Source organism: Brachyistius frenatus, unplaced genomic scaffold, assembly GCF_029030835.1.
Source record: "Brachyistius frenatus isolate BFR_SWC_R1_liver_20210118 unplaced genomic scaffold, ASM2903083v1 Contig_17, whole genome shotgun sequence".
In the NCBI taxonomy this organism is placed as follows: domain Eukaryota; kingdom Metazoa; phylum Chordata; class Actinopteri; family Embiotocidae; genus Brachyistius; species Brachyistius frenatus.
The window spans coordinates 357961-384412 of NW_027210616.1; the positions used below are offsets into that span (position 1 = coordinate 357961).

Genomic DNA, 26452 nt, shown 5'->3' on the forward strand with positions numbered 1-26452 from the left:
TCAAAATAGCTCATTTCTAGGGCTGTAAAGTAAAATAAGTTAAACACTTGTCAAAACAGTTGTACGATAATTGACACGAGACTGTATAATAAAATAAAAAAAATACACAATTGTTGTTTCAGACTTGTGTTCTTGCTGCCTTCTGTTTGAGTTAGAATAGAAAGAAACCTTCATTAAGCTCTTCTTTTAATGCATCTCCGTGTCCGGACTAGTAGGAAGAGGACCGTGTCGCACTCGTGACATTTTAGTTGACTATTACATGTCATGCAAATAATTGTGATTCAGGATTTTTCTTTTTCTGATCCATTTTATATCACCAATATAGTAAAAGCCTGATCACATTTTAGAACCTTAAACATTGGGAAATGATAGTTGCACTCAGCTTCTTCTTTTCTTTTTTTTTTTTACAGATTAATGGAAGCGATATTAACAATCACGTAATATGACTGCGGTCGGCTCAAATAACTGCAATCAGGGGATTATGTAACAATCGTGAGAGGTCTAGGAATAGTCCAAATTTGAGCCTTTTAACGCCGGCCTCGCAGAAACCACGAGCGACGAAGTCCCAAACGTTTTTTTAAGTTTATCGCCGATATCGGCCAGCGGAGCGGTAAACCCGGACGCGTCCCGCGGTTCCCGAGTTTGAAGCACAACGGGGACATTTTCACTTCACGCGGCAGATGACGCGCGGCCGCCAAACGTTTCTCAAAACGATCCGGGTGCATGCCCGAGTTCCATTATTTACACCTCGCAGCAGCTTTTTCCCCCCATCGGTTCGTTTCGTTTGATGAACTTAACGGGTGACTCGTGGCCCCTCTGAAACGTACGCCGCGGTCCTGAAACATTTCCCCAAATACGAGCGTTTGCAAAGAGTGGCCGGGCGCTCCGCTGGAAACTTTCCCCGCTGCGCACACCTGCGAGCCGTGATCTCCGAGAGGCCGCGTTTCTCTGGCCGTGTCCGGGAGGAGCTTTAGAAATGAAGGCAGATCTTCAGGACAGCTGCGCGAGTTTACTATTCAATTCAGTTCCGTTAACATAGTGTCAAATCAATACATACGACACAATCTCGGTGCGCGATGCAAATTAGGACTTTACAATATTGGGAGACGAACCCGAAAAGTCATCGTTTCCCACGTCGAGCTTCGTCGGTGTTGAAATGTTGACTTTTCAGATGTCTTTACGCGACGAGACATCTGTCGTCGCGGGAATGGGGACCATCTCAAATGCGCAAAGAATAGTTGACCATCGGTGACGAGCGGATCTGTTCTGTCGGTGCGAATGTTACAAACAGAAACGGTTTTTGTTGTTGTTGTTTTTTTTTGAGTTAAATATTGCACGTGTAGTTTGACTTGTACCCATCATTTATCTGCGCACTGCCTCCGCTGCAGATTGCGGCACTGAGGTTCCAGATGCACCATGACATATTAGCGATGCAAACAAAACAAAAAAATAAATAAGTTTTTCAAAGGCATGCATTAATTTGACAGATCTACTGGTTTCTCAAACTTCTGAGACAGTACTTAGCATCTGTGTATTTCCGACTGTAATCTACAGTGGCAGACAGTCCGTGGTTTAAAGCAATCAAACTGCATTGCACTCAAATATTACATATATTACATATAAGACAATGTTCAGTGATACTCAGATGTCCATGTTTTTTTTTTTTTTTTTTTTTTAAATTCTTATCCTCACATAAAGAAAATAATTACCTTGATATTTTTTTCCAGGCAACGTTAACATCTCTTCATTGTAATACTAGTTATTTTCCTCCTACAATGTACAACGTCTGCCCCTTTGATGCATTGTCCGATACATTCACGGGAAGACTCCAACGGTGCACCCCATCACCTCGTACTTTTGCCCCATCACTTTGCTCAGCCTCATTTTTAAGATTTGGCACTTTGGAACCGCTCCGGGAGCTCCCGTGTCCGCGACGGCGTCCGCTCTCGTCGCCTGCGCGGACGTCCGGGGCTTTGGGTGATTGAGGACCACCACCGGCTGGTTCGGACCCGGTCGTTTCACCGGCTGGTCCACCTTCAGCGGCATCGGGTAAATAACTGTACAATCGCTTAGGCTCTCCACGGGTACCTGAGCCTTGTACTTGGATATTCGAAGCTTCAATCCCTTCTTGTTTTTTTTCCACACTCCCACTTGCACCCTTTTCAGAGACACGGTCAGGAACTTCGAGGAGACGTCCGGGTCATTTATGGCCGTGCGCTGCAGAGGATCGGCAGTCGCCTCGACACGTGAGCCGACTTTAAATTCCTCATCCGATGAAGACTTTGGAGCAGGAATGCGTTTGCATTTCGTACCGTCTGTTGGAGCGGAGCTATTTTTTTCCTCCTTGACGTGGACGTGGTTGTGGGTCGGTGCAGGAGGGTGCTGAATACTCTTGTCCTGACCTTCCAGTTTCACAGACTCGCTCGTCCGCTCCGTCAACAACGCGTCACGGGTGAAGGCTCCATTCTTTGAGGCCGCCTGCGCGCGGTCCCCCGGTATCGAAACCTTCTTTCGTTCCTCCGCGCTGTCCTTCATCGTAAACTGATCCGGAGTTGTACTGCCGCAACTGTTCTCCATCACTATGCCTCGCAGAGCCATGACCAGCGGCTGGATGGGACCCTGGACGTCCTCCGGCTGTTGACTCAATGAAAACACAGACGAGATGACGGGGAAGCTCTGCGGTTCTGACACGTGTCCTTCTCTTGTCGTCTCGTTGGATCTGACTTCCTGGCTCCAAGTCGAGATCTTTGAATTGCCGTGATGAGAAAGGACGGGCGTTTTGATGGATAAGGGCTTGTTTAGAGTCCTGGGTAGTGGGAAAGATTGAGTTGCAACATTGTCCTTGCTGACTGAAATTGCCGGAGGTCTCGCTTGGGCAGCTGCGGGAACGCTCAAAGAGGGAGGAGCTGATTTTAAACTTTGCTGGTTCAGGGACGCCGGCTCTTTAATCGTTTTTGTAGTAGTGTTGTTGTTCTCGAGGGAGATGGCTCCAGGTTCCAGCTTCACAGCCATCGGAACATCTCGAGGAAGGTTTTTTGTGTCGCTCGCCCTCCTGGGTGGGATACCCTTGTAGGGCTCTGGGTTTGAACTCTTCCTCTCATCCACCACTTTATGACAAACCCTTGTTGCCATGCCGTCTGGATGCAGGGCGGCGCTCAACCTGCTGGTAGCCCTGTTGGAGATAACGGTGGAAGGAGCCGCGTTATGGCTCGCAGGTGCCGTTTGTGTCACTCTGATCCCACCGCTTCCTTCTCTCGCATGATGCAGGATGCTTTTGGCGACCTTGTTCTGGACGACGGTGTGGGAATCCAAGTTGATTATTTCTTGTGATGTTCTTTTAAAGCCACTCTGTTCTTTGCGAACTTGATTTGGAAGGTGGTTGGGCACGCTGACCGGCACCGCCGCGGGGCGCTCCGCGGTCGCGGCTTTTGCTTCGCACTGTTTGCTGTTAACCGTGCACATGCCCATACTCATAGGCCTCGCCGTGTTCGGATGATTTGACGCGGACGACAGTGGCTTTCCCAGGGCGGAGTTTTGAGGGACCGCCGTCCTCGTGTCCTTTATCACGGACTCGTTTTCTTGCTGAGAGACGAGCCTCAGCTTCAGCTCCTTCGACCCGTTGACAGTTTTCACCTCGACAAGTTCCACCAAGCAGCCGGCGGGGATCGTCACTTCCTCTGGCAGAGAAACCGTGAGAGCCCTGTTGTGCTGAATGAGTCCATTCAAAGGGGACAAACATTCCACAGTGCCGTTGGTGCTGTAGTACCCGTTCGTGTCCGGCGTCTTCCCTCTCTGCTCGTCTTTTCCGAGTCTGACGGCGGGTGCGCTCGGGGTGGGCACCGTCACCCGAACGAGCGGCCGGAGGGGTGACGGATCCGCAGCGGGGACGCTCGCCAAGGCACTGGAAACGGCGCCCTGTGGACTCTTTGTCACGCCGGGCTTGGAAGGTTCTTGACTGATGCTTTTACTGTGCAAACGGTCAATGTGCTTCACAAGGCACAGCCTCCTCATGTAGCCCCGTCCGCAGTGGGGACATTTGAACGGGTAGTTTGAGGTGTGCTGCTTCAGGTGCGCGTTCAACTCCGCCTCGCTGAAGGAGACCGCGTTGCAGTAAAAACAGTAAAACCTCGTCCCCATGTGCTCGATCATGTGCTTCTTGAACAGGGCAGCGTCTTTAGAAGCAAATCCACATTTCTCGCAGTACATCACTTTTGAGGGGCTTAAAACGCAATCCAGTCCCAAGTTCGGACGTCCGCCGCTCACGGGCGACGGCATGCTTTGGTAGCTGACGGGCTTCATGGTCAGTGGCGAGGTCTGCCGCTCATCTGGCAGCTGGTGTCACAGATTCAACTACACCGGGAAGTCCACGTCCATCGTCCCCTGATGTCCAGGGTTTTTGTTTTTCCCCCCACCCCACCACCTCCCTCCACCTCAAGGAGACAAGAGACCAACCGTGAGCTGACAACAAAGGCACTTCCCTTCTGTGAAAGGCAGATGAGAGGGGAAAAAAAAAAAAAAATTGAGTTAAGTCAGTGATTGAACCCTTCAGGGCACAATGCTGGCTTTTTTTTTGAAGAAGAAGAAGAAGAAGAGGCCCATAAAACCCTTCCCCCTCAAGCTCATGCACCTCTTCCACTCTTGCAGCTATTTATTATCCAGTTCCCCGGATTGAACGCATGACACAATTAACCATCCGGTGACTCGATTTAAACGCGATCGTCTATTATTTGTCTTTTTTCCCCCCACTCCTGTCCCGAGCTGTCTTCCTTTCAACGTCAGGGGAAAAGGCCGTTACTAACCACAACAGGGGGGTAGGAGGGGGTGGTGGTGGGGGGGTCGCGGAGACGACGGCCCGTATTTAACTGTTTACGTTTCCCAAATTCCTCCCACGTACCTGGCCGCGGCGTTGGGAAACAGCGGGTTTTTTGGGGGTCTTTTGTGTGTATTTTCAAGTCAATAAATAAAAAAGAAAATCCCTTCCTTGGACGTGATACTACTAACACTTCCACTAGCGGAGCCGTCGTTAGCCAGTTATAGCTAGCAACAAAAAAAAAAAAAAAAAAACAATCCCGGAAAATAGCAGCTCTTCTTTTCAAAATAATAGTCAGGACAAACAAGTCAAGCCACTCCGCCTTGTTTAACCGTCTTACCTTTTGATGATATACCCTTATACGCCGTTTGTGGTTTCTTTTACGCTTATTATACGTCACGAAACGACGTCGTCGCGCGTGTTCTCGCGCGAGTGAAGTTTTATTTTGAAAAGATTCCGACCGGAAGTTCTGCTTCATATCATATTTTTCTTGACGTTTGACGGGACCGTGCGGCGGAGTCCGTGCAATTCTCCAACACGCACAACTCAAACCTCCTACATTTCCTGGGATGACCTGCGTTATAATCTAAATCGGCTACAAAAACAGCGTAACGCTTTCGGGCACCGCCGATGTTTTTTTTTTTTTTTTTTTTTTTCTCTCCACGCCTTCAAAATGTTGACAACTTCCACCGCGACAACATTAAACCTAAACGTGTCCGGACAGTTTTCGCTTTGAGCCGGACGGGGTGTTTTTTTAATTTTTTTATTTTATTATTATTTTTTTTTTTTGGTCGCAGCTGTTTATATAGAAACGGGTCGGTATCAGTGAGATTACCCAGTGACACAGGAAGTGGTTTGAAGCTTTTGTATTTGATGTGATGAAGTCCAACCCGCAGGCCTTCACCGGCTGACGGTGGCCGGACGGAGATCAACGTTGGATGCAACTCATTAAAATGATCTAATAATAAAAAAAATTAAAATTAAAAAAAAAGCATGCTGTTTGTCCGAATCTGCAGACTGCTTCCTACTACGTCAGCGCCACTGGCATTACCAAGGTGAGTAATGTAGGTTGTTGTTGTTGTTTTTAAATAAATAAATAATGGATTAAACCGGTGAGTATTCTCTGTGAAATGTTGCGTTATTGCTTGCAGGTTTTTTTTGTTGTTGTTGTTGTTTTTTTTTAAATGATTTTTGTTTTAACCTCTTTAAATCTGCAGGTATTAAGTGTTTAAAACGCCTTAAATTCAGGTTTACATTTGAGATTCTCGTTGCAGAATATGCTCCTGATGTACTCCTGTTATTGTAGCTCCCCCCCCCCCCACCCCACCAACCCCTCCTGTACTAGTTCATGTGAGGATCACCATAACTATTGTGAAAACCGTTTCTGGGATTTGCACACCATTGTTGCGATTCATAATGACACAGCAGTGGCTTTCACTTGACCCTCCCCATTCCCCGTTTGTCTCACACATAACGCCTGCGAGCTTCCTGGTTATGGCAATATCAATCCACCTAACCCGGTCGCAAAGTCCCTGCCGTTTTGTCCTCAGAAAGCAACTTTTCTCGTCTTTCCGCAGACACGGATTTCCCCGGCGCAGCATGGCATCAGACCCAGAGACGACCCGGTTCGACTTTCTGGTGATCGGCGGCGGGTCTGGAGGTCTGGCCGGGGCTCGGCGGGCGGCGGAGCTCGGAGCGGCTACCGCCGTCATCGAGAGTCACAAACTCGGAGGTACCTGCGTGAGTAAAAAATAATTTAAAAGGAAAAAAAAAAAAAAAGTCCACTCTGACTGCTGTCACTTTACTGTCACCTCTGCAGCTTTTATACTCGTGTTAGTTACCAGGTTCACTGCGAAGCCTCCGGACTCCTTTTGTGAATTTTTTTTTTTTTTTTTTTTCTTTTCCCCCCCTGTGTTTGACAAACATTGTGGGTTTGTTAGAAGTGCTCTCCTCTCGTCCTGAGGCTAACACCAATGGACAAAACAACACAGCCACAGTCTTAACATTTAAAAGTAAACTGACTTGTTTAAAAAACCTGCATCTCTTCTTTTACTTCCTGGAAACATGTTCTACAATGTTGAAAGGTTTTGGGTCCTGGTGCAACCGGAGCTGCAATATATGGAAGATGAGCTACTTCCTTAGTTTTAGTTGTTTTTTGTTGTTGTTGTTGTTGTTGTTGCAGAGAATTGAATGCATTATGTAGCCCGTGGTTGGTGTTTATATTGTTATCTCCACCTTCCGCATTTACTTCTCAATTAATATAACAGAAGTTAAGTCAAAGTTCATATCTATTGCTGTTATCATGTGTTCACTTCAGGTGTTGTTATATATATATAAAGAAGATAAGGTTATATTGTGTTACTGTCTGATTTCGATAAATTCAAACAATCACTTGACTTTGCATAAATGTGCCATGTTGATTACCTAAAAGTGTTGATATTGATCAGTGTTGGAAAGGTTACTTTTGAAATGTAACAAGTTACATTTATTTATCTAGTTATACGAGCTGTTGGAAAAGTAATAAGTAATGTTACTATTTTAATTTCTTCATCCAAGTAATGTAACTTGTTCCATTTGATTACTTTTCTGACAAATGTTTTAAATTGGGCAGTTGGGCGGTTACAGTAACTTACCTGCAGATGTTTCTTCTGGTGTGACATCAAGCTTTTTGATGTCTAATTTAACGTTAGGGCCTTTTAATCCAGTTTATTCTTGAATTTCTGGCGATGAAATCAATTCTTGTCTCATGAACTGTCCGGCTGCCTTGTCGTGCACGTTGATTTGACTGGCAGACAGAAGACGGTGCAACTTTAAACGAGGGTACAGGTCAAAAACGGTACTTCAAAATCAGTGGAGCCCGTCGAGATGTACAAAGAGAGAGAAAAAAAAGATGCAAAGCAACAGAATTAATGTTATAGTCTACATACACGCTTTTAACCAAAAAGCATATATTCCGTTGCTCCTCCTTTGCAATCCCCAACATTTTGAAGTGTAACTGCAGTTTGATGACATATTTTCTTCTCAGTAAGTAATTGCATTGCATGTAACTAGTTACTCTCCATCCCTGATATTGATAATGTGATAGTGATTTCAGGTATACATCTTTTAAGTTGAACTGTAGAAGGAGCTTCACGAGTGACGTCTTTTTTTTTTTTCTTCTATAAAATGTAGTCGTTAGTTGTACGAAACGCAGGAGCCGGGCTGTTGTTCAGCTACGTTTTCATTTAACGCCGCGACACATATTACAATGTAGTGTGTAGAAAATGCTCGGACCTCTTTGGCGTTCTGAAGTATCTTCTTGATAATTTAACATGTGCTTCTGTTATGTTTGATCAAGTTTACACTGGATTCATTTGCTGTCCTCTGCTGTTTTTCAGGTCAATGTCGGCTGTGTCCCCAAGAAGGTAAACGTTCCTTTCCCTTCTTCTCTTAATGGGTCAAGTTTGAACTCGTAAGGCTGAATAATGTATTCATCTGCATGAAAATCTATGTTTGTTCATAGGTTATGTGGAATGCAGCAGTTCATGCCGAGTATCTACACGACCACAGTGATTATGGCTTTGATGCTGGAAATGTTCGTTTCAGTTGGGAGTAAGTTACAGTGACTGTTGTCTCATTTTTCATGTTTTTGTGCAACCGCATTGAGCTCTTTTGAAAGCCGCCATGTTGTTCCAGGAACAAAGCGGTGTTCATTTCATGGTGCAACCTTTCCGTTTGTTTTGTTGCTTCACTTCCCTATCTTTGTGCATGAGCCAGTTGAGTCAGGATGACGGTTAGAGATTAAACTCTGGAAGGAGTGGCTGGGGTTACGTGAGACAACTTTAGTCAAGGACACAAAGCAGTGAAGTCAACATGACTGGTAAAGGTAGGAAAAGTATATACAGTGAACCCTGTTTAAGGTGGGCCAGTCTGGGTTTGTGTCCAGCATACTTCTATCGTCCCGGAACAATACCGTTATTAAAGATATTTCAACATGTTACTGGTAAAGCTCACGGAAAAGTATATATTAAAATATAAAGAGGTGGAAACAGGGTCTCTAAAAATCAAATGCAAAAGATGCTGCCTGTGTGAAGCTTTTAATGTTTAAACTTTTCTGAAACTGATGATTTAATAATTTACATCTCTTGTCACCTTTAGTCTGTTTGGTTTAGTTTGATTGTTTTTAATTGGAATGTGTTCCTGTTATTTTGTCCAATCCATGTACGTTGCAGCAATAAGATCCATCTGAATAGGCAGTGGGATGTCATATTAAATCAAACATTTTCTGAAAACAAGACTAAGATTTCAGCAGATATTTTCTCAGTCATCTAATTTCTGTGAAAGTGTTTGTGGTAACCCTGCTTACTGTTTACAAACAGGAAATGCTTTGGCTGCCCTTACAATTTTGTGTGTATTTGTGGGTTTGCAGAGCTCTAAAGGCCAAAAGAGATGCGTATGTCAGTCACCTAAACCGCATTTATCGCAACAATCTTGACAAGGTGAGTTCAAATTTTATTTAATGTTTCATTGTGTCACAACTCGGGTCACAAAGAATCCATTTCCACGTGAAGATGGAACGAAAGATCAATTGCCGGTCAGAAAATACTGATGTCTGCTCCGTTTCAGGCTAAAATCCAAACCATTCAAGGCCACGCCAGGTTTACAAGCGATCCGGAGCCAACTGTGGAGGTCAATGGGAAAAAGTATACGGCACCTCACATCCTCATCTCCACTGGAGGGCATCCTTCTGTTCTGAGTGAAGCTGAAGTTCCAGGTAAGACACGCTGTCATCATCTTTGTGTGAAGCTCTGCTGTTCCTGAGCATTTTTTTTTTAGTTTTTTTTAATTAATTCCAATAATACAATAATGCTACTTCTATGAAATCTCAACGATCATGTTTATTGTTCGTTTCAGGAGCGAGTCTGGGCATTACCAGCGATGGCTTCTTTGAACTTGAAACCCTGCCAAAGTAAGTTGGAAATATAATATGTTCTGTAAACACAGGTTGGACACCATCAGGATCATTTGGAGCTCACGGTTGTGTTTTCCTGACAGACGCACCGTGGTCGTGGGGGCTGGCTATATTGCAGTGGAGATGGCAGGCATTCTCGCCACCCTGGGGTCCAAAACATCCCTCGTTATTCGACAGACAGGAGTGAGGAGAAAAACGCACCATCATAGCGCATGATTGTTTCGCGGGAGTGCAGCCGCACAGAAACACGTGTCTCTGTTTTCTCTCTGTAGGTTCTGAGGAACTTTGACGCCTTCATAAGCGCAAACTGCACCAAAGAACTGCAACACTCTGGCATAGATCTGTGGAAGAACTCTCAGGTGAAGTCTGTGAGTAAAACGGAGACGGGTCTGGAGGTGACGCTCGTCACCAAAGACCCGGAGAAGAAGAACGACGGAGAGAAGATCAGCACCATCCAGGAAGTGGACTGCCTTCTGTGGGCCATCGGCAGGCAGCCCAACACGCTGGGGCTGAACATCGGCGAGATGGTAACAGTCTGCCCATTCAGAGGACACCCTATGATGTTTACTGCAGGCTGTCACTGTGAAATGTAACATCTGAGCTTCCTGGAAAACAGGCACTTCCCCTACATGGACTCATAAATGAAAGCTCTTATTTCATTTAACAGCTGGAAAGGCTGGAAAACACTCGTCAGTAAAACCGTAACTGGATTTAAAACGGCTTATCACCACTGTTCGTCTGCAAAGGGAATTCGTTCGCTTTTGGCTTGGTTCAGCATTCAATGTGTCAGCCTTGTTTATTCTTGCTGCTTAATTGTCCTTTTAGATAACAGCAGAGTTGCAGACCATTTAGAATTTCTGTGTAGTAAAGACACAGGATTTATGTCTTTAGTCATTTTAGCATAAAAAGAGCTCTGCCCCAGAACTACATCTATTCACACACTATCAGACGAAAAAGTTTCATAATTGAAGACCTTTATATGGCAATAAACCAGAATAAACTAGGACTGGGATCATAAACCAACGATTGGGGATAATCTAGGAACAAGCAGAGACAACTGTCGCACAACTTTGTTGTTGTTTTCTGGACGCGACGAGTGAAATTCTGGCACAAGTGAAATGGCTGTGAGCTTCACAGGCCTGTTATCAACAGATTAAAGGAGCAGTGAATTCTGGGTTAGTCTGGGTCAAATAGTCAGAGGGCTTTGCCTCTTCTGACTATTTGTGGCTCAGAGACAGCTGCAGTGATTGACCATCAAAAGCAGCTGTTTGACTATGAACTTCTGTTTAGGTCAACAAAGCATGTTTAAGTGAGGACTGTGACTGACCTCTGTTCTGTTTACAATCCTCCGTAGTCGTTTCTTGCTGTAGACATCATTTCTCTGCTCAGCTGCTCGCTCCTAATTCGCTTTCAAAACTTTATAGAAAGGGAAACGGTCAAAACCCTCTGTCTTGTTTCTCTAAACCATTGTTCATCCCAGCAGAGCTTCTCCACAACACTTTGTCTTAAACCTGTTTGTTTGTTGGCTTTAGTAGTGTCGTAGCAAAGTTCACAAATACCAATTTTGTCAAACAATTCAAAGTGAATGTCTTGTCTTCTTCTTCGCTATACATCCTGATGTTTTTACTGACTGTATAAGGGGTTCTGTCTCTTTATTTGTCAGGGTGTGGATACAGACGAAAGGGGCCATATCGTGGTGGATGAGTTTCAGAACACCAGTCGATCAGGGCTCTATGCTGTCGGGGATGTCTGTGGCAAAGCTCTTCTCACACCTGGTAGGAAGCAGCACTCATAATAACCCAAGTCATTTTACATGTTGGCCGGTTTGGGTGTTTGAAGGCTGGTGATGCTGATGTTTTCTAAACTAAAGGCTTTCATAGCATTTTGTGTCCACTGTTAATATCCCTACATTAGTTTTTATGTCTAAAAGGTATTTCAACGATAGTAAGAAGAAAGGTGTTTGTGGGTGCTTTCACAAGAGACGTGTGGCTCAAAATAACTGCACAGCATTGCAAAAGAAAAAAAAAAAAAAAGGATGATATTCTTACCCAGTCAAATTTGATTATGGGAATATAGCTTTTGTATTTACAAGCCTTGAGTTTCTTGTGCTTCGGAGGTTTGAACCTAAATAAACCAAAAAGAGAAACTACCATACCAACTTTCAGACCAAGAAAATCTATTCAAAGGAAATCTTTATTGGTAGATTAATTTATACATTTAGCTTTAAACAGGGTATCAGCGGAGCAGCAGTTCTGGTTTGCGCCTGTTTTTCTGGTTTTAGAATAAAGCATTTAATCCTTTTGTACGTGAGGTGTTTTTGCAGGACATTTACTGTGATTCAGAGTCCTCTGATGTTATGTTGTCCGGGCAGTCGCCATTGCTGCAGGCAGAAAGCTGGCACACAGGCTGTTTGAGGGCAAGAAGGATTCCAAGTTGGACTACTCCAGCATCCCCACAGTGGTGTTCAGCCACCCACCCATCGGTACTGTGGGCCTCACAGAGGGTGAGTACAAAGATGTCTTCAGGTGGGTTTCAGTCTCGGCCCATGAAGCCGAAGCACTTTTCACTACAGTTTTACACCAATGGAAATCCTGCATTTACTCAACAGGACGAGAGTTTTAAGTGCTGACTTGCATGTGTTTATGTCACAGATGAGGCCATTAAATCCAGAGGGAAGGAGAACGTAAAGGTCTACAAGACTTCCTTCACTCCGATGTATCACGCCGTCACCAGCAGGAAGACTCAGTGCATCATGAAGCTGGTGTGTGTGGGCAAGGAGGAGACGGTACGTAGGAGTCATCTGTTCTCCAGACAACAGCTGCTTGGTGAAAGAGATTAACGCAGTCAATTTATATTATTCTGATTCTAGTAACCTTGTATTAATCAAGACTACAACATTGTGTTGTTATTTCTTAGTGTACACATCAGTTGAATTTCTAAGATAATGAAGATCTGAAAACCTGTTTGAAAACGTATTTATATAATTAAAACTTTAAAGGAGGAACATTTTATTTGAATCTTCTTAACACTGTTGAAAAAAATACAATATAAGTTGATGGGTAGAACTTTTTTTAGAGGGCATATTTTGTTATCATTTATTATTATTATTTTTACCAACCCAGTTTGAGCCAAGAAATCCAGAGTAAATGTCAAGATTGTTCAAAGGCTCCTGTTTAGACTCACTAGTCGGCACCAATACTGTAACAAGCTCTTCTGCAGACAGAAATCATCACAGAAACTGTAGAAACGGAGGCTTCTAAAGTCCAGAGCGCATTATACATCAAATGTTGAGTATGGGATGTCTGTTGTCTTTTTTTTCTAACCAGGATCACAATATCTGTCCTGCTCTTACTGTGTTGTAACCTCAATGGTTGTATCCACTTTTACAGCTGTATAAGCAACAACTCAGGCTGTGGTTTAGTAAAACACAAAAGAATATTTTAATGCCAACACAAAAAACAGCACAGACACTTGACATCTCGTCAAGGCTTTAACTGAAGCTCTTTATGAGCTGGACAGTGTCTTTATTTTAGACACATCTGCACACAAACTGCTGCAGTTATTGTTAAAAAAAACAAAAACTGAAGGCTTTCATAGCATTTTGTATCCATTTTTAATCTCTCTACATCTGTTTGTATGCCCAAAAGGTGTTTTAATATTAATAGGGAGAAAGATGTTTATGGGCGCATTCACAAGAGACATGTTTAGAGATATTGAGAAGTTTAATTAACCTTTTGTGAATATATGAGGACTTTTATTTTGTGTTTATTGGAGGGAAAAACCTCGATGAAGTCACATTTTAAATGCTGGTGGCTCCAAATAACTGAACTTAAATTGTATAATAATTGATACAATCATTTAATTCTATAAATACGTTTTTAAGCCGATTTTGAGATCTTCATTATATTAGAGATTTGAAATGATCTGTACGTTAAGAAATAGCATTCATTTTAAGCCACATCTGAGGCTGAAGCTTATTAAAACCCCCCAAAATTTAACTTTCATGCCAGCACGGAAAACAGCACTTTAATCTATTTAAAGCATCAACTGAAGCTTTTTATGAGCTCGTCTGTGTCTTTAATTTGAGCTCTCGTGTACACAAACTGCTGCAGGTATTGTTAAACCCCGAGCTGTGTTATTTTCCCAGGTGGTGGGCCTGCACATGCAGGGCCTGGGCTGCGATGAGATGCTACAGGGATTTGCCGTGGCCATCAAAATGGGTGCTACCAAAGCAGACTTTGACAAGACTGTTGCCATTCACCCCACCTCGTCTGAGGAGTTTGTCACGATGCGTTAATGCAAACAAAAACTTCCCCCCCCGCCCCTCCTCTCTTCCCTATACGAGCAGCAACCCAGACAAGCATACCAGGACAGAGTCACTCCTCCATACTAGTCTCGCATCAGCTTGACGACTTGCTTTGTAGAACTACCTACATACTTCCCTTTTTCTCTCATTTAAGTGACCTTATTCGTGAGCAGTGTTTCACTTTTTTTTTTCTAATTTTTACCTTAATGGACCAAGACCCGAGTTATGGGCTTCTTAAACTGTACTGTGGGTCTTGATTATTGATTGAATACCCTGGATTCCATTGAAGGATTGTGAAATGGAAGTGATGGATCTGCAGGTATTGCTGTCAAGATATTGCATGGGAAGTCAAAAGACCTCTCCCCTAGTGTATGTGTTTGATTTGTCAGTCATTTGTCGCATGAATATTGCAAACACTGCTGCGGGCGCCTATTCACTATCATGACATGTATCTAGTGTACTGTTCTAAAGATCCAATAAACCTGCAGGTTTTTTTCTTAAGTGTTGGGATTATTTTCTCCTCCCTCTATGACTAAGCGCTTTTCTTTTGGTATTGTCTCTCAAAGAGCCCTACCCTTTTGGTGTTCACAACTGAATGGGGTTGGGTCAGGTATGAGCTGTAGTTCTGCTTTTAAATAACTAAAAAAAAAAAAACACGTTTAACGAGTTGTGATCACAACATTGTATCAAAGACAACTAATTAATGGAGAATCAATACAGTGTCGTAACCCTCATGTTTATCAGACAAGTGGAGAATGTATATGCATATTGTCTAGATGAACTAGTGTGGTGGATTGATCTTAATATATATACAATATAGGATAATATATGTGGCCCTGGAATAACCATTCTTTTGAACTGTAAATGATATAATTAAGCAGTAGCAGTAACTAAATACATTTACTCAAGTACTGTACCTAAATATAAATTTTAGGTACTTGTACTTTGCTTGAGTATTTATGTTCTATGTAACTTTATACTTCAACTTCATTACATTCATCAGACTGATTTTGTTATTAGGGCCCGAGCACCGAGCATCGGTGCGAAAGCCCTATTGTTTTTCGTAAAAATGTTCTTAGTCGTTCGTCATTAGTCGCTCTTACGTAAAGTGATTTGCCTTTTTGGAGGCTTTTTATCATATTCAAAAACTCATGAAAGTGGATACACATATATCTCCCGGTGAAAAATGTCATATTCTAGTGGAGTCGCGAGTGGGCGAGGTTTTTTTGGCCAAAAAAAAAAAAAGTCATACTATAGTATGACATTTTTTTTCAGCCCAATTTTTTTTTTTAAATACTTAATACTTTAGTATGTTGTCTAAAATATGAAGAAAAAGTCATGCCGTAGTGTTTCGTCCACAACGTCATACTATAGTATAACTTTTTGTTCCTCCCAAAAAAAAATCACCAAACAATCATACTATGGTATGACGTTTTTTCATATTTTAGACAACATGCTATAGTATTACTTTATTATATTTCAAATGACATATTTCAGACAACATGCTATATTAGTGACTTTTATGTAACATAACGTTACATTACATTTCATTTAGCTGACACTTTTATCCAAAGCGACTTACAATAAGTGCATTTCAACCATGAGGGTACAAAACCCAGAATAACAAGCATCAAGAAAATACAATTTCTTCAAGAAAGCCAAACTACAAAGTTCTATCAGTAAGTGCCATTTTAAGTACTACTAAAGTTCTACTGTTCAAGGTAAAGTCGGAAGAGGTGTGTTTTTAGTTTGTGGTGGAAGATGTACTGAGTTTCCGCTGTCCTGATGTCGGTGGGGAGCTCATTCCACCATTTAGGAGCCAGGACAGCAAACAGTCGTGATTTTGTAGAGTGCTTAGTTCGCAGTGAGGGAGCAACAAGCCGATTGGTAGATGCAGAGCGGAGGGAGCGGGCTGGGATGTAAGGTTGGACCATGTCCTGGATGTAGACTGGACCCGATCTGTTCGTAGCGTGTTTTCGTTACTTTGCATTACTCGTACCAATGTTTTGTTACTTTGTTGCTACGTTACTTCAAGTAAGTACTTTAAGTAGTAATAGATGTTTTCTCAGCAAACAGATAAAATCAGATAGAAAACAGCTTGTCCTCCATTTTCCAAGGGATTAGTGTGTCACAGAAATATATTTACACAACTGCAACATTAATGAAACAACAAAGGGGCAAATCAGGTACGAACATTGTTTTTCCAAATCAAGAGCACAGGATGTAAAGGAACACAGGAAGTCAGTTAAAATCCTTCCTGTAATGCTGCAGGTAGATTTTCAGTTGGATTATGGGTTAAATGACGACAGTCATCGATGAGTCAGCACCAGAAGTCACAGTTCAAACTAAGGTGTATAAAACCAGGAGTGTGATGAGCTCTGCTTCAGAAGATAAAACGTGATATTCAGCTTTAAAACACACCTGCACAGGTAACACCTATTATTGCATATAATATATAGAGATATATACTGTACTGTATACACTGTATATACTGTGCATTTTATATTTTATAACTTTAATGCTATTTTATTGCTTTCTACTGTTCCATTATTATCTTATTGTTTCTGTATGCTGCTGTAGCGAAAAAAATCCCCTCTGGGATTAATAAAGTAAATACCTAGCCTAACCTAACACAAGGAAATGTCCGAGCTTCATTTTTTTTTTTTTACGCCGAGCACCGTTGTTTCGTTACTCGTTACTTTACGTTACTCGTTACTTTGCGTTACTTTATAACAGCTCCGCCCTGAAGACCCGTGTGTGGTAATATTCGCTCATAGTCATAGCGCCCCCTGTCGGCCACTGGAAATGACGCTTTTCATACTTTCACGTCCTGCGTGGAGCTGGTTGATCCCATGAACGTAAAATCGGGTCACAATAACCTATTCACAGTTGACTTTAAGCGGGGATACGCTATATTATTAAAGTACAATGCAAATGTATGCTTCTTCCACCACTAAGCAACATTATGAGGAAGACTAGGGGCTAAAACTTGTAACTTAAAATGACCTTGTTTGTTCAGCTGTTTACAAAGTATCGCGATAAAAGCTCCTGTAAAACCCTGAAACCAATTAAGCTCTCACGAGAACGCTTTCGACGTCATCGGCGCGTCACAGGTCACGTGTGTTTGTAGCGGCGTTACCATCAGTTTGGTCATAGATTCTCAAAATGGACAACAGATTATGCTGAACAAACCTCACCGGAGAAAGGTATTGTCTTTTCCGGAAACGAAACTCGTCTCAATGCGTTTACGAGCCCGTCGCGGTCGTTGTTGAGTGAATTTAAACGTTATACACCTGCGGAGGCATAACGATGGTAGCTCACGGTGCTAGCCGGCTAGGTTAGCGTAGTGAGCGGCTTCCCACGCAGCCAGCCAGCCCGGCCCGGCCAGGCTCGGCTCGGCCCGGCTCGGCGCAGCTCCAAACACGGGCGGCGTGTTCCGGGCCGGCGAAGGCTCTGTTTGACCTGACGGGTGATAAACCACTTCAATCTGAGAGACACACACACACACACACACACGTAATCCAAGTTAGACGTGCGAGTTTAGTTGCAGCCAGAGGAGCGCTGCAGGTCGACGCTCCCCGGTGAGCTCCCGTCTCGGCGTTTAATCTGTCTAAACCCCCCCCCCCCCCCCTCTTCACAGTGAGACCGGCTGCGTGTTCCTTGCACCTCGAGCCCCGCTACAGCGAGGATGTTCCACTGCCTGGCCCACAGACCGTGGCACACCTTCTGCAGGGTCTCGCTGCAGCACCGGGGGTCCTTGTCGCAGAGGTCTCCGAGGTTCCCCCAGCTGCACCACGGTGAGCAAAACTCAAAAGACGGGTCTCTTCTGCTCTGCTGTTGATTTGTTAAAAGGTGGGGGGGGGGGGAAATACAGACTTTCATCAGTCATTGTTGTTAACACAGATTGGCAGAGCGGAGGCACACACAGCTTGTGGTTCAGTCTCCCAGACTGCCGCGTCGCCTCTCCGGGGCCGTGCAGGGTCCAGTACTACTCTACCTCCGGCAGCGGTAAAGATGGTCCTCCAAACTCGCCATCAGCTGATCCTCCTTCGGCCGAAACGGTCCTGTCTGGTGCTTCAAAAGCCACCCCGGCTTCCTTAGGTAAAAACCAGGCTTAAATGTTCCACTGCGGTAGTTGTTGAGGTGTTTAGATGTCTGTGTGTTGTTGAGTGTTTTGCGTGGCACTGTAAATGTGTACGAATGCAAACACAGTAAGCACCAACGGGAGAAATTAAAAAACAAAATAAAACCCATACCACTGCCGTTACAAAGAAAAGTCTGCGGTTCTTCTTTCCGAACGTGTCTGGAAAAGCATCTGCATGTGTGAGTAGGAAGCAGGAGACATTTTCTAATTATTTACTTTCTTATTCGGCTCATAACGGCCTTCTATATAACGTATATCGCACGAGCTTATAGATAAATGGAAAACTTCATCGGTGCAGGATGTCTTTGTCTCAGTGTCGTAACACATGTGAGAGTGTGTGTTCGGGACAGAAATGAAGGAAAATAAAATGATGGTTTAATATAGGATTAGGATACTGGCCTTGAACTTGTAAGTATGATTCATTTTTCACAATCATTGGGGCAGTTTTTTGCTCCCTGATCACATATTTTAGAGACATCCTGAGATTTCTTGGGCCATTTTTGCCCCCCCTTCACCTTCATTTCCTACATTGACAGTAATATTTCCTATTTCTCCTTTTAATCCTGATATTTTCAAAAAGAATAATTACATCCTGCGTTCTCACAAGCAGCAGGAATCCAATCCGATTAGTTCATTTTTTAATTTTTTTTTATTAAAGTCTTTTTCTTCCAAGCACCATGTCTGATCAGAAATCTTTGCTCTCATAGATTCGACTCCTCAGGGGCTGACGAAAGCCGAGACGATTCACGTGAAAGGTAGTGAACAACGTTTTGAGCGTCCTCCGCATTTAAACAGACCTTAAATAAGATTCACTTCATCACTTTGTATTTTCAGTATCTTCAGAGTGTGATTTGGTGGCATGAATAAAACCCGAACATGTCTCATTGATTTTTTTTTTTTTCCCTCTGTCGTCGCATGCAGTTCGGGCGGTCCTGAAGAAAAGGGAATATGGAGCCAAATACACTCAGAACAACTTCATCACTGCCGTCAGAGCCATGAATGAGTTCTGCCTCAAACCGAGGTAACTCCTCTTCACCGGTAGAGACGTTTTACAATAAACTCAGTTGACGCGTGCGAGAACACGGAAACCGTAGACTCGTCCGCGTCGAGCCGACTTGAGCGACGTCCGTCTGTTCAGAGGTAGCTGAGCTGCGGGGCGACCGCAACCTTAGCACGAGTTCCTCTGGGCTAATAAGTGAGCATGCCGTTGTGATTAATCTCCCCTCGTGTGTTCACAGTGACTTGGAGCAACTCCGGAAGATCAGAAGGCGCAGCCCTCACGACGACACGGAGGCTTTCACTGTGTTCCTGCGGTCAGACGTCGAGGCCAAGTTAGTGTCGAACCCGTTCTGCCTCACACACATGCGTCTCCCCGACAAATTGTAGCCCGAAGCACCATTTTTTTAAATTTTTTTTTTATTACCGATGTGTTCTCAAATGTTTGCTGATCCAGCTGTTTCTCTCCGTGATCGTTAAGAGCGCTGGATGTTTGGGGAAGCCATGAGGCGCTCGCCCGAGAGAGAAACCTCAGGAAAGAGGTGGAGAGAGAGTTCCAAGAGAGTAGGTTGTCATCCTCGTGGTCTCTTGATTCCTTTGTGAACTTTGTGAGGTTTTGTCTTAATCTAAAAGCTTCGCTCTTTCTAACGGCGAGCTTGATGAGTTGCCACTTTTAAGTTTGCCTGTTAAATTTGAAGCAGGCAGCCGGTGTTTCCAGCCTTTGCACAAAGACCGGAAACACCCACCAGCTCCTTTTTAAAGTTCACGAATTAAGCACAAAATGTGACGCGTTCGTCAGTGAGCTTCAGAGGAGCCGGTCGGCTGTTTTTTGTTTCTTAACCGCGTATCAACCTAATATGTAAGATAAGCTCAGCTAACCATTTGCTTGCCGAAGCTTCATGTTTAACGAACAGAAATAAAAGTGGCATCAATCTTCCAACTCTCCCATCAAACGGCAAGCAAGCAAAACGTTTCGCTGTTTCTTAAAACGTCAGAGTCGAGTTCAAGCCACGTTGTGACAGGGGCAGACATTTGATTTGCGTAACTTCAGAGATTTGTTTCACAGCCGCTACTGTTTTTGGTCGTTGAACTGGTCAAATATTTATGGTTTCTTTTGTCTGTTGACTTTCAGATATTTTTCGGAATCAGCAGCTGTTGAAGGAATACAAAGACTTTTGGGGAAACACGAAGGTGAGCGCTGTGATTCGGTTGCCGTCAGACATGTTCTTTGACGATCTGACCGACTCTCCACGTCACGGCTTAAAGGCGAAAGAGAAAGTCACCGTGCCCAAGTGGCCCCGGTAACGCCAAGTGGTGTTTGTGTGACCTTTGACCCCATGACAGAGGTCACTGCATCTACATGACAATGTCATTATCTGCTGGCATTCATGCCAGAGCACCTCTTGTACGAAGCTGAGGTTATTTCAGTTATTGTACTGTTGTCCGGTACGTCGTGGTATATTCTAAACTCGGCTGGCTTTTTTTTTCTGCCACAGGATCCCTCTGAACGCCTCGTCGGATAACATTACCGTAAAAATGAATTACTGACAACAAGGCAGGGAATTTATTTGACGTATTTTTGCGTTTAAATTTCCTCTTAATAATTTTTTTTTTTTTTTTTTTTAATCAGCAACATAAACAGTATGTAGATACCAGGACACACTTTGCTCTGTTTCACCTGCTGTTAACGGCCCCCTGCAAGACATTTCATATCTTTTTATGTTTCATAAAGCCTCGATCAGGCCAGAGGACGACGTTTCTACAAGGGCCCGGGAAGGTGGTCATGGTTGCTATTTGCATGTAAGTTGCCCCGTTTGTGAATGCGTGTTTGGTTTGGCTGCGAAGTCCGTCTGTACTCGGAGAGCCGTAACGCACCCAGTAGGAGGTATCGGATTAGAGAGAAGAACTATGCGTATCTGTTGTCAGCAGGGGAACTACGCGCAGTATGCTGGATGAGTGTTAATGCAACCTGGTCGGGAAGCCGAACAAAAACCTGGCGGGGGTCAGTTTTGTAGCAGAAGATCAAAACGGACGCTGCGTGTGAACCGTGGACTTGCTGTCGCTGCGATTTTAATGTAGAAATATTCCGGCACTGTGGAGTTTTAACACCAACCAGCAATAATGTGCACATTTTTTAATAGGAACTGCATGAGAACGTTGGATCACATGCGCTGCTGTGGCCTATTTGATTAGCTTGATTGTGTTAGAGCACACGTGCAGCCACTTGCGGTACAGGGAGGATACGCAGGAGTCAATAAGTTCACCGCCCGTCACAGGAGAGGTCCAGTCCAGATGGAAAATCTATGATTTAGAAGCCTCACACTCGAAAATAAGACGAATCGTCATATATATTTCTGCCTAGAAACAATATAGTTGAATAATGAAGTTGTCGCATGTTGTTAGGAATGTTAGGAAACGATTAACCACAAGCCACATTATATTTCACGTCATCACGTAGCTGTGTTTTGCTGTTTAGTACACACAACCTGATAAACCTGTAAACCACCTCAGTCAGAACTACTGTTAACCGTTAAATTGTGTTTTTAAGAACCGACTTTTTTTTCTGAGCACTTCACTTACTCATTTTTCTTTCGTCCTCAGCAATGGGTTGAATTTCTTCTTCAAGCTCCTGGCTTGGGTCTACACTGGATCAGCCAGCATGTTCTCAGAAGCCATCCACTCTCTGGCCGACACCTGTAACCAGGCTCTGCTCGCTCTGGGGATCGCCCAGTCCGTCCGCAACCCGGACGCCGGGCACCCGTAAGCATCACACTTCACCACACGTGGAAGACGACGAGGGGAAGTTGAGTCATCGCGAATATTGAATTTAAATGATGTAGTATTAAAAACAGCGCCACCACAAAATGTAAGCGTCGGGCAGAATTGGGCCAGTAAATTGGTTTTAGAGCGACATTTTGTCGGACGAGGCTCGGAAAAAAAGATTTTTTTTTTAAAAGATGTCTGCACAACTTTGCTCATGCGACTTGTTCTTTCAAACTTTTTTTTTCGAAGGCGCGTTCGGTATGCGCAGATCGAGCACGTGTCTATAAATGATGAAATAATGGTGCCTCAATGTCGACTGTAACAGCGCCTCTTTGTGTTTTTCAGGTACGGCTTCTCTAACATGCGCTACATCGCCTCGCTTATCAGCGGGGTTGGCATTTTTATGATGGGAGCAGGCCTCTCTTGGTACCACGGCATCATGGGATTACTGCACCCAGAGCCCATTGAATCTTTGCTGTGGGTGAGTGAAGGACTGGGTTTCCAACTTTTATAGGTGCGGCGGAAATGATTCGATATTATCCATCATCAAAAGAGTGCCGTCTTTCTGGATCACATTTTCATTCTTTGGCTACATATACATTAACATGTTTTTGTGTTAAAAACACTTCTTTTTTTTTTTTGCTATGTTTACACAGGAGTAAATCTTATCAGCATCAATGAGCCGCAGCATTAACTATACTTTGGTAAATTAGATTTTTAAAATCATTTTTAGCCACATTCCTGTCCGCGTTGCTATCGCTGCAGTGTTCTTTGTGTTACAATGGATTTCCTAAGATTGGTATTGAAAACATGAACATTCAGGAAGTAGCATCAAAGTCAAGGTGTTGGTACCAGAACCACTATTGAAAATATGGAAACGACACTCAGCCCTTTTGTGAGTGTCGGTGTTGACTCTTGTCCAAAATTCGAAATATGTGAAGGAAAAGAAATGTCAACATGCCACGTCTCTCTGTTTCAGGCTTACTGTATTTTAGCGGGCTCTCTGGTGTCTGAAGGAGGTAGGTTATAATAATGAACTAATTCATCTTTGAAGACTGTGACTCGGCAGTTTGCTTGTACTCAAACGTCTTTCTCTGTTTTTCAGCCACGTTACTGGTTGCCGTCAATGAGATAAAGAAGAGCGCCAAGCATCATGGAGTGTCTTTTTATGAATATGGTACGACAGCAGAAATCTTTATCGTTAATGCTTTTACACCTGATGTGACGCAAAACTGCAGGTGAAATGTCCGGAAGCTGCAGGGGAGGGAATTAAATTTTTAACTGATAGACCGCATATACTGAACGATCTCACTACTCCGAGGAAAAGACATGGCACTTCAAACATTATACTCACTAAAGACTCTGGATGAACACGCCGTTGGAGTCAAATGAAACAGATGTTTTATGCCACTGCGTGCAAACTGGGACCGCATCGATTTACATATTGTGAAGGACAGTCAGGCTATAGGTTAGGGAGAGGAGAGGAGGAGGAGAGAAGAGGGAGAGGAGGGGAAGAGGAGAGGCTCTTCTGATGAAGAGGAGAGGCTCCTCTGACGACAAACGTGGATGAGAAACAAATGAACATTCAGGTGTAAATATGGTCTTGCTGTGTTTCCTGTGTGCAGTAATGCAGAGTCGAGATCCCAGTACGAACGTGGTGCTGCTGGAGGACGCTGCTGCTGTATTAGGAGTCATCATGGCGTCTGGCTGCATGGGGCTCACCTCACTCACAGGTGAACAAAAGACACGGATCATGCCGAGTCGGGCTGTTGATTCACCTCCTCCGATTTGATTATTCTCTTGTCGACATGCTGAATGAGCCACAGGATAATGTCCCCGCCCCTGTTGGGTTTGCACTTTGGTCCGTGGTTTAATGTCGGCACCTCATCGAAGTTCTGCCGATTGTCCCCCAGGTAACCCGCACTATGACAGTCTGGGCTCTATCTGCGTCGGCACGTTGCTGGGCACCGTCTCGGCCTTCCTCATCTACACCAACACAGAGGCCCTGCTGGGACGCTCCATACAGCCCGATCGTGTGCAGAGGCTGACAGAGTTTCTGGAGAACGACCCCGCTGTAAGGTCAGCGAACGAACAAACACGCACACACACACACACACACACACACACACACACAGCTCCACGACAGCTAAACATGATCCAGGTCTTGTTGATCTAAAAATAGAATAGTAATGACTCCACTCCTTTCCAAGTGAGCCGGTCTGAGTGGTCTGACGAGGACGTTACGGGTCCTCTGATGTTAATGAACACCATGCAGGCTTGAAAGCAACCACCTGGTGTTTACTGGTCTCGACATGCAACTGTCTTTACGGCCACAGAGCAGTGCAGAGTCACCCAGACTAATGCCTCAGTCCCCGTGAACATGCAACCGCGAGAGACAAATCGTCCCGCAGCCGGTTTTAATTGCACATTTAATTCCAACAGTGACGCGTAAATAAACGCCGGATCCTCCGCCGTATCCAGTGGTGACGTTTACCTCGCCGACTTCTCTGCACTCCTGTACCGGAGACTTCCTGAAACGCTTTGTGTTGTTGTGAGCAGGGCAATCCATGACGTGAAGGCCACCGATATGGGACTGAGTAAAGTGCGCTTCAAGGCGGAAGTTGACTTTGACGGTCGAGTGGTGACGCGCTCGTACCTGGAAAAACAAGACATTGACCAAATCCTCAATGTGAGTGTTGTCGTTTACTCCCTTTGCTATAAATATTTGTATATATTTAGTAAAAAAAAAACATCCTTCTTCATTTATTTTTATTCGCTATTCATATTTGATTGAATTTTGAACCAGTTCTCTCCTTTTTGCTGTGATGTGTGGACGGTAAACGTCCAATACACATAAAACAATAAACATTTCAAATACGTTAAGAATGTGACACTTGTGACTGTTTTTTTTTTTCTGGTGTATGCTGCTATTACAATTTTAAGTTGTGATATGGTGAAGTGAACATATGAATTATTAATATTTACTGTACACTATGACTTTAGCCTTTTATGAACTTGTACGCTGCTATACATACTAAAGGGAAGGTTTTTTTTAATACAGAATCTCTCACACTGTATTTTAATAACTATAAATGGTTCTGATGGCGTTTTACTGTATATATGATAGATTATATACTCTTGTATAGTTGCGTGTCTTCTTTCTGCATTTACAATGTCGGTGTTAAATGTATTTTATTCATTTCAGAGTCCACATTCACAATAAGTTCTACCATTTATAGTTGTATTTGTAATATATTAGTAATCATACTAAGTGTGTAAAAATGTCACGCTGTTGTTGCTCTTGTAGTGAGCAGAGGTTTAGGATTTTAACCCCGTTAGTCAGAGCTAACATCATCTTCTTCTTTAGGAGGTCAAATGCCTAATAGGCCGAAGGAGTCCCCCTCTCATTCTAGCAGCAATGTCCCGTTTCCCTGGGCTTTTTTTGTTGACAATCTGTACTGACAAAAGCTAAGCGATGTTTTTTTGTTTGTTTGTCTGTGCAGGAAATTCAGCAGGTGAAGACCCCCGAGGAGCTGGAGAACTTCATGCTGAAACACGGGGAGAACATCATTGACACCCTGGGGGCCGAGGTGGACCGCTTAGAAAAAGAACTCAAGGTGCAGAAACGGGCAGCTGTTCACTGATGCCACAGTGCGCCAAGAAAAACACAACTTGTCCATACGGAATTTATAAGCGCTGCAAGGCAGATTTGTGTGTAACTCTGCTTTGTTTCTCCATAGCAACGCAACCCGGAGGTCCGTCATGTCGACTTGGAGATATTATAATACCGACTGGACTCTGTCGAGGAAACATCCTGCCGTACCGAGATAAACAGTAGAAGAGCAAAAAGTGAAAGGGGGAGGGGGATGGGGGGGGGGGAGCCCGCCTCCTCCTCCTCCACCACAATCTGCCTCCCATTCTGACCACCACAACACAATCCCACACACCTGTCATCAAGTCTTACCGTAGAATAGTAGAAGGATGAAACGCAGACGGCGTTCAAGCTGCAGATTGTGCTTGATCACCATTTAGCGATGCTGTGAGTTCAGCCTGCCAGAGATCCACTTTCACATTCGAGTGCGTGAGTGTTTCTGGCTAAGAGACTGAGGACTGTTATTAGTCTGCTTGAATTTCAACAGAAATTCAAACCCAACTGCAACAGTTCGGTGTCCCGCCCGTTCGCTTGAACTCACATTCCTCCACAAATGTTGTCGGGATTCGGCTGCAAACACTTCTGCTCCAGAACCGAGAACAGGACCAGTATCATTTACTTGACTTGTACTTTAACGATATCTTTGAACCACAGTGATAGTGTTTCCTTCATTAGTGCGAAGGAAACCGCAGTCAAACAAAGACTTATTTCATGGCTAGACTATTATTAGAATTTTTTTTTTTTTTCTTTTAACGTAATAAGTGAGGAACTGAAGACGCTGCAGGTGCTCAAGAGTTTGTGATGAATAGGTTTTTATTGCTATTACAGAA

The 26452-nt window shown here is 43.8% G+C and overlaps 3 protein-coding genes across 6 annotated transcripts; 2 read left to right on the forward strand and 1 right to left on the reverse strand.

Moving 5' to 3' along the window:
• Positions 1-956: 956 nt before the first annotated feature.
• Positions 957-5190, reverse strand: LOC138618461 (uncharacterized). Its single transcript, XM_069694179.1, has one exon. It carries the CDS (start codon positions 4297-4299, stop codon positions 1816-1818), a length of 2484 nt encoding a protein of 827 aa, XP_069550280.1. The 5' UTR covers positions 4300-5190; the 3' UTR covers positions 957-1815.
• A 510-nt stretch (positions 5191-5700) lies between these two features.
• Positions 5701-14568, forward strand: gsr (glutathione reductase). 2 transcript variants are annotated; one of them, XM_069694180.1, is made up of 13 exons: positions 5715-5865; positions 6388-6550; positions 8188-8214; positions 8313-8401; positions 9219-9288; positions 9416-9563; positions 9704-9758; positions 9845-9944; positions 10034-10288; positions 11425-11536; positions 12133-12264; positions 12413-12546; positions 13909-14568. In XM_069694180.1, the coding sequence occupies exons 1-13, from the start codon at positions 5804-5806 to the stop codon at positions 14056-14058; spliced, it is 1497 nt and encodes a 498-aa protein (XP_069550281.1). In that variant the 5' UTR covers positions 5715-5803; the 3' UTR covers positions 14059-14568. The 2 variants fall into 2 exon arrangements, with proteins under 2 accessions (XP_069550282.1, XP_069550281.1); XM_069694181.1 differs by lacking the exon at positions 13909-14568 and having other exon boundaries at positions 5701-5865; positions 12133-12286; positions 12413-12497.
• Positions 14569-17180: 2612 nt separating this feature from the next.
• slc30a9 (solute carrier family 30 member 9) lies at positions 17181-25826 on the forward strand. Of its 3 annotated transcripts, none has more exons than XM_069694182.1 (18): positions 17181-17273; positions 17708-17864; positions 17971-18168; positions 18919-18966; positions 19133-19232; positions 19450-19542; positions 19689-19771; positions 20340-20398; positions 20940-21007; positions 21809-21967; positions 22316-22451; positions 22950-22989; positions 23076-23147; positions 23596-23703; positions 23884-24049; positions 24530-24659; positions 25474-25587; positions 25711-25826. In XM_069694182.1, exons 2-18 carry the CDS (start codon positions 17756-17758, stop codon positions 25753-25755), a joined length of 1728 nt encoding a protein of 575 aa, XP_069550283.1. In that variant the 5' UTR covers positions 17181-17273; positions 17708-17755; the 3' UTR covers positions 25756-25826. The 3 variants fall into 3 exon arrangements, with proteins under 3 accessions (XP_069550283.1, XP_069550285.1, XP_069550284.1); XM_069694183.1 differs by lacking the exon at positions 17181-17273 and adding an exon at positions 17430-17536; XM_069694184.1 differs by lacking the exons at positions 24530-24659; positions 25474-25587; positions 25711-25826 and adding an exon at positions 24413-24523.
• Positions 25827-26452: the final 626 nt, after the last annotated feature.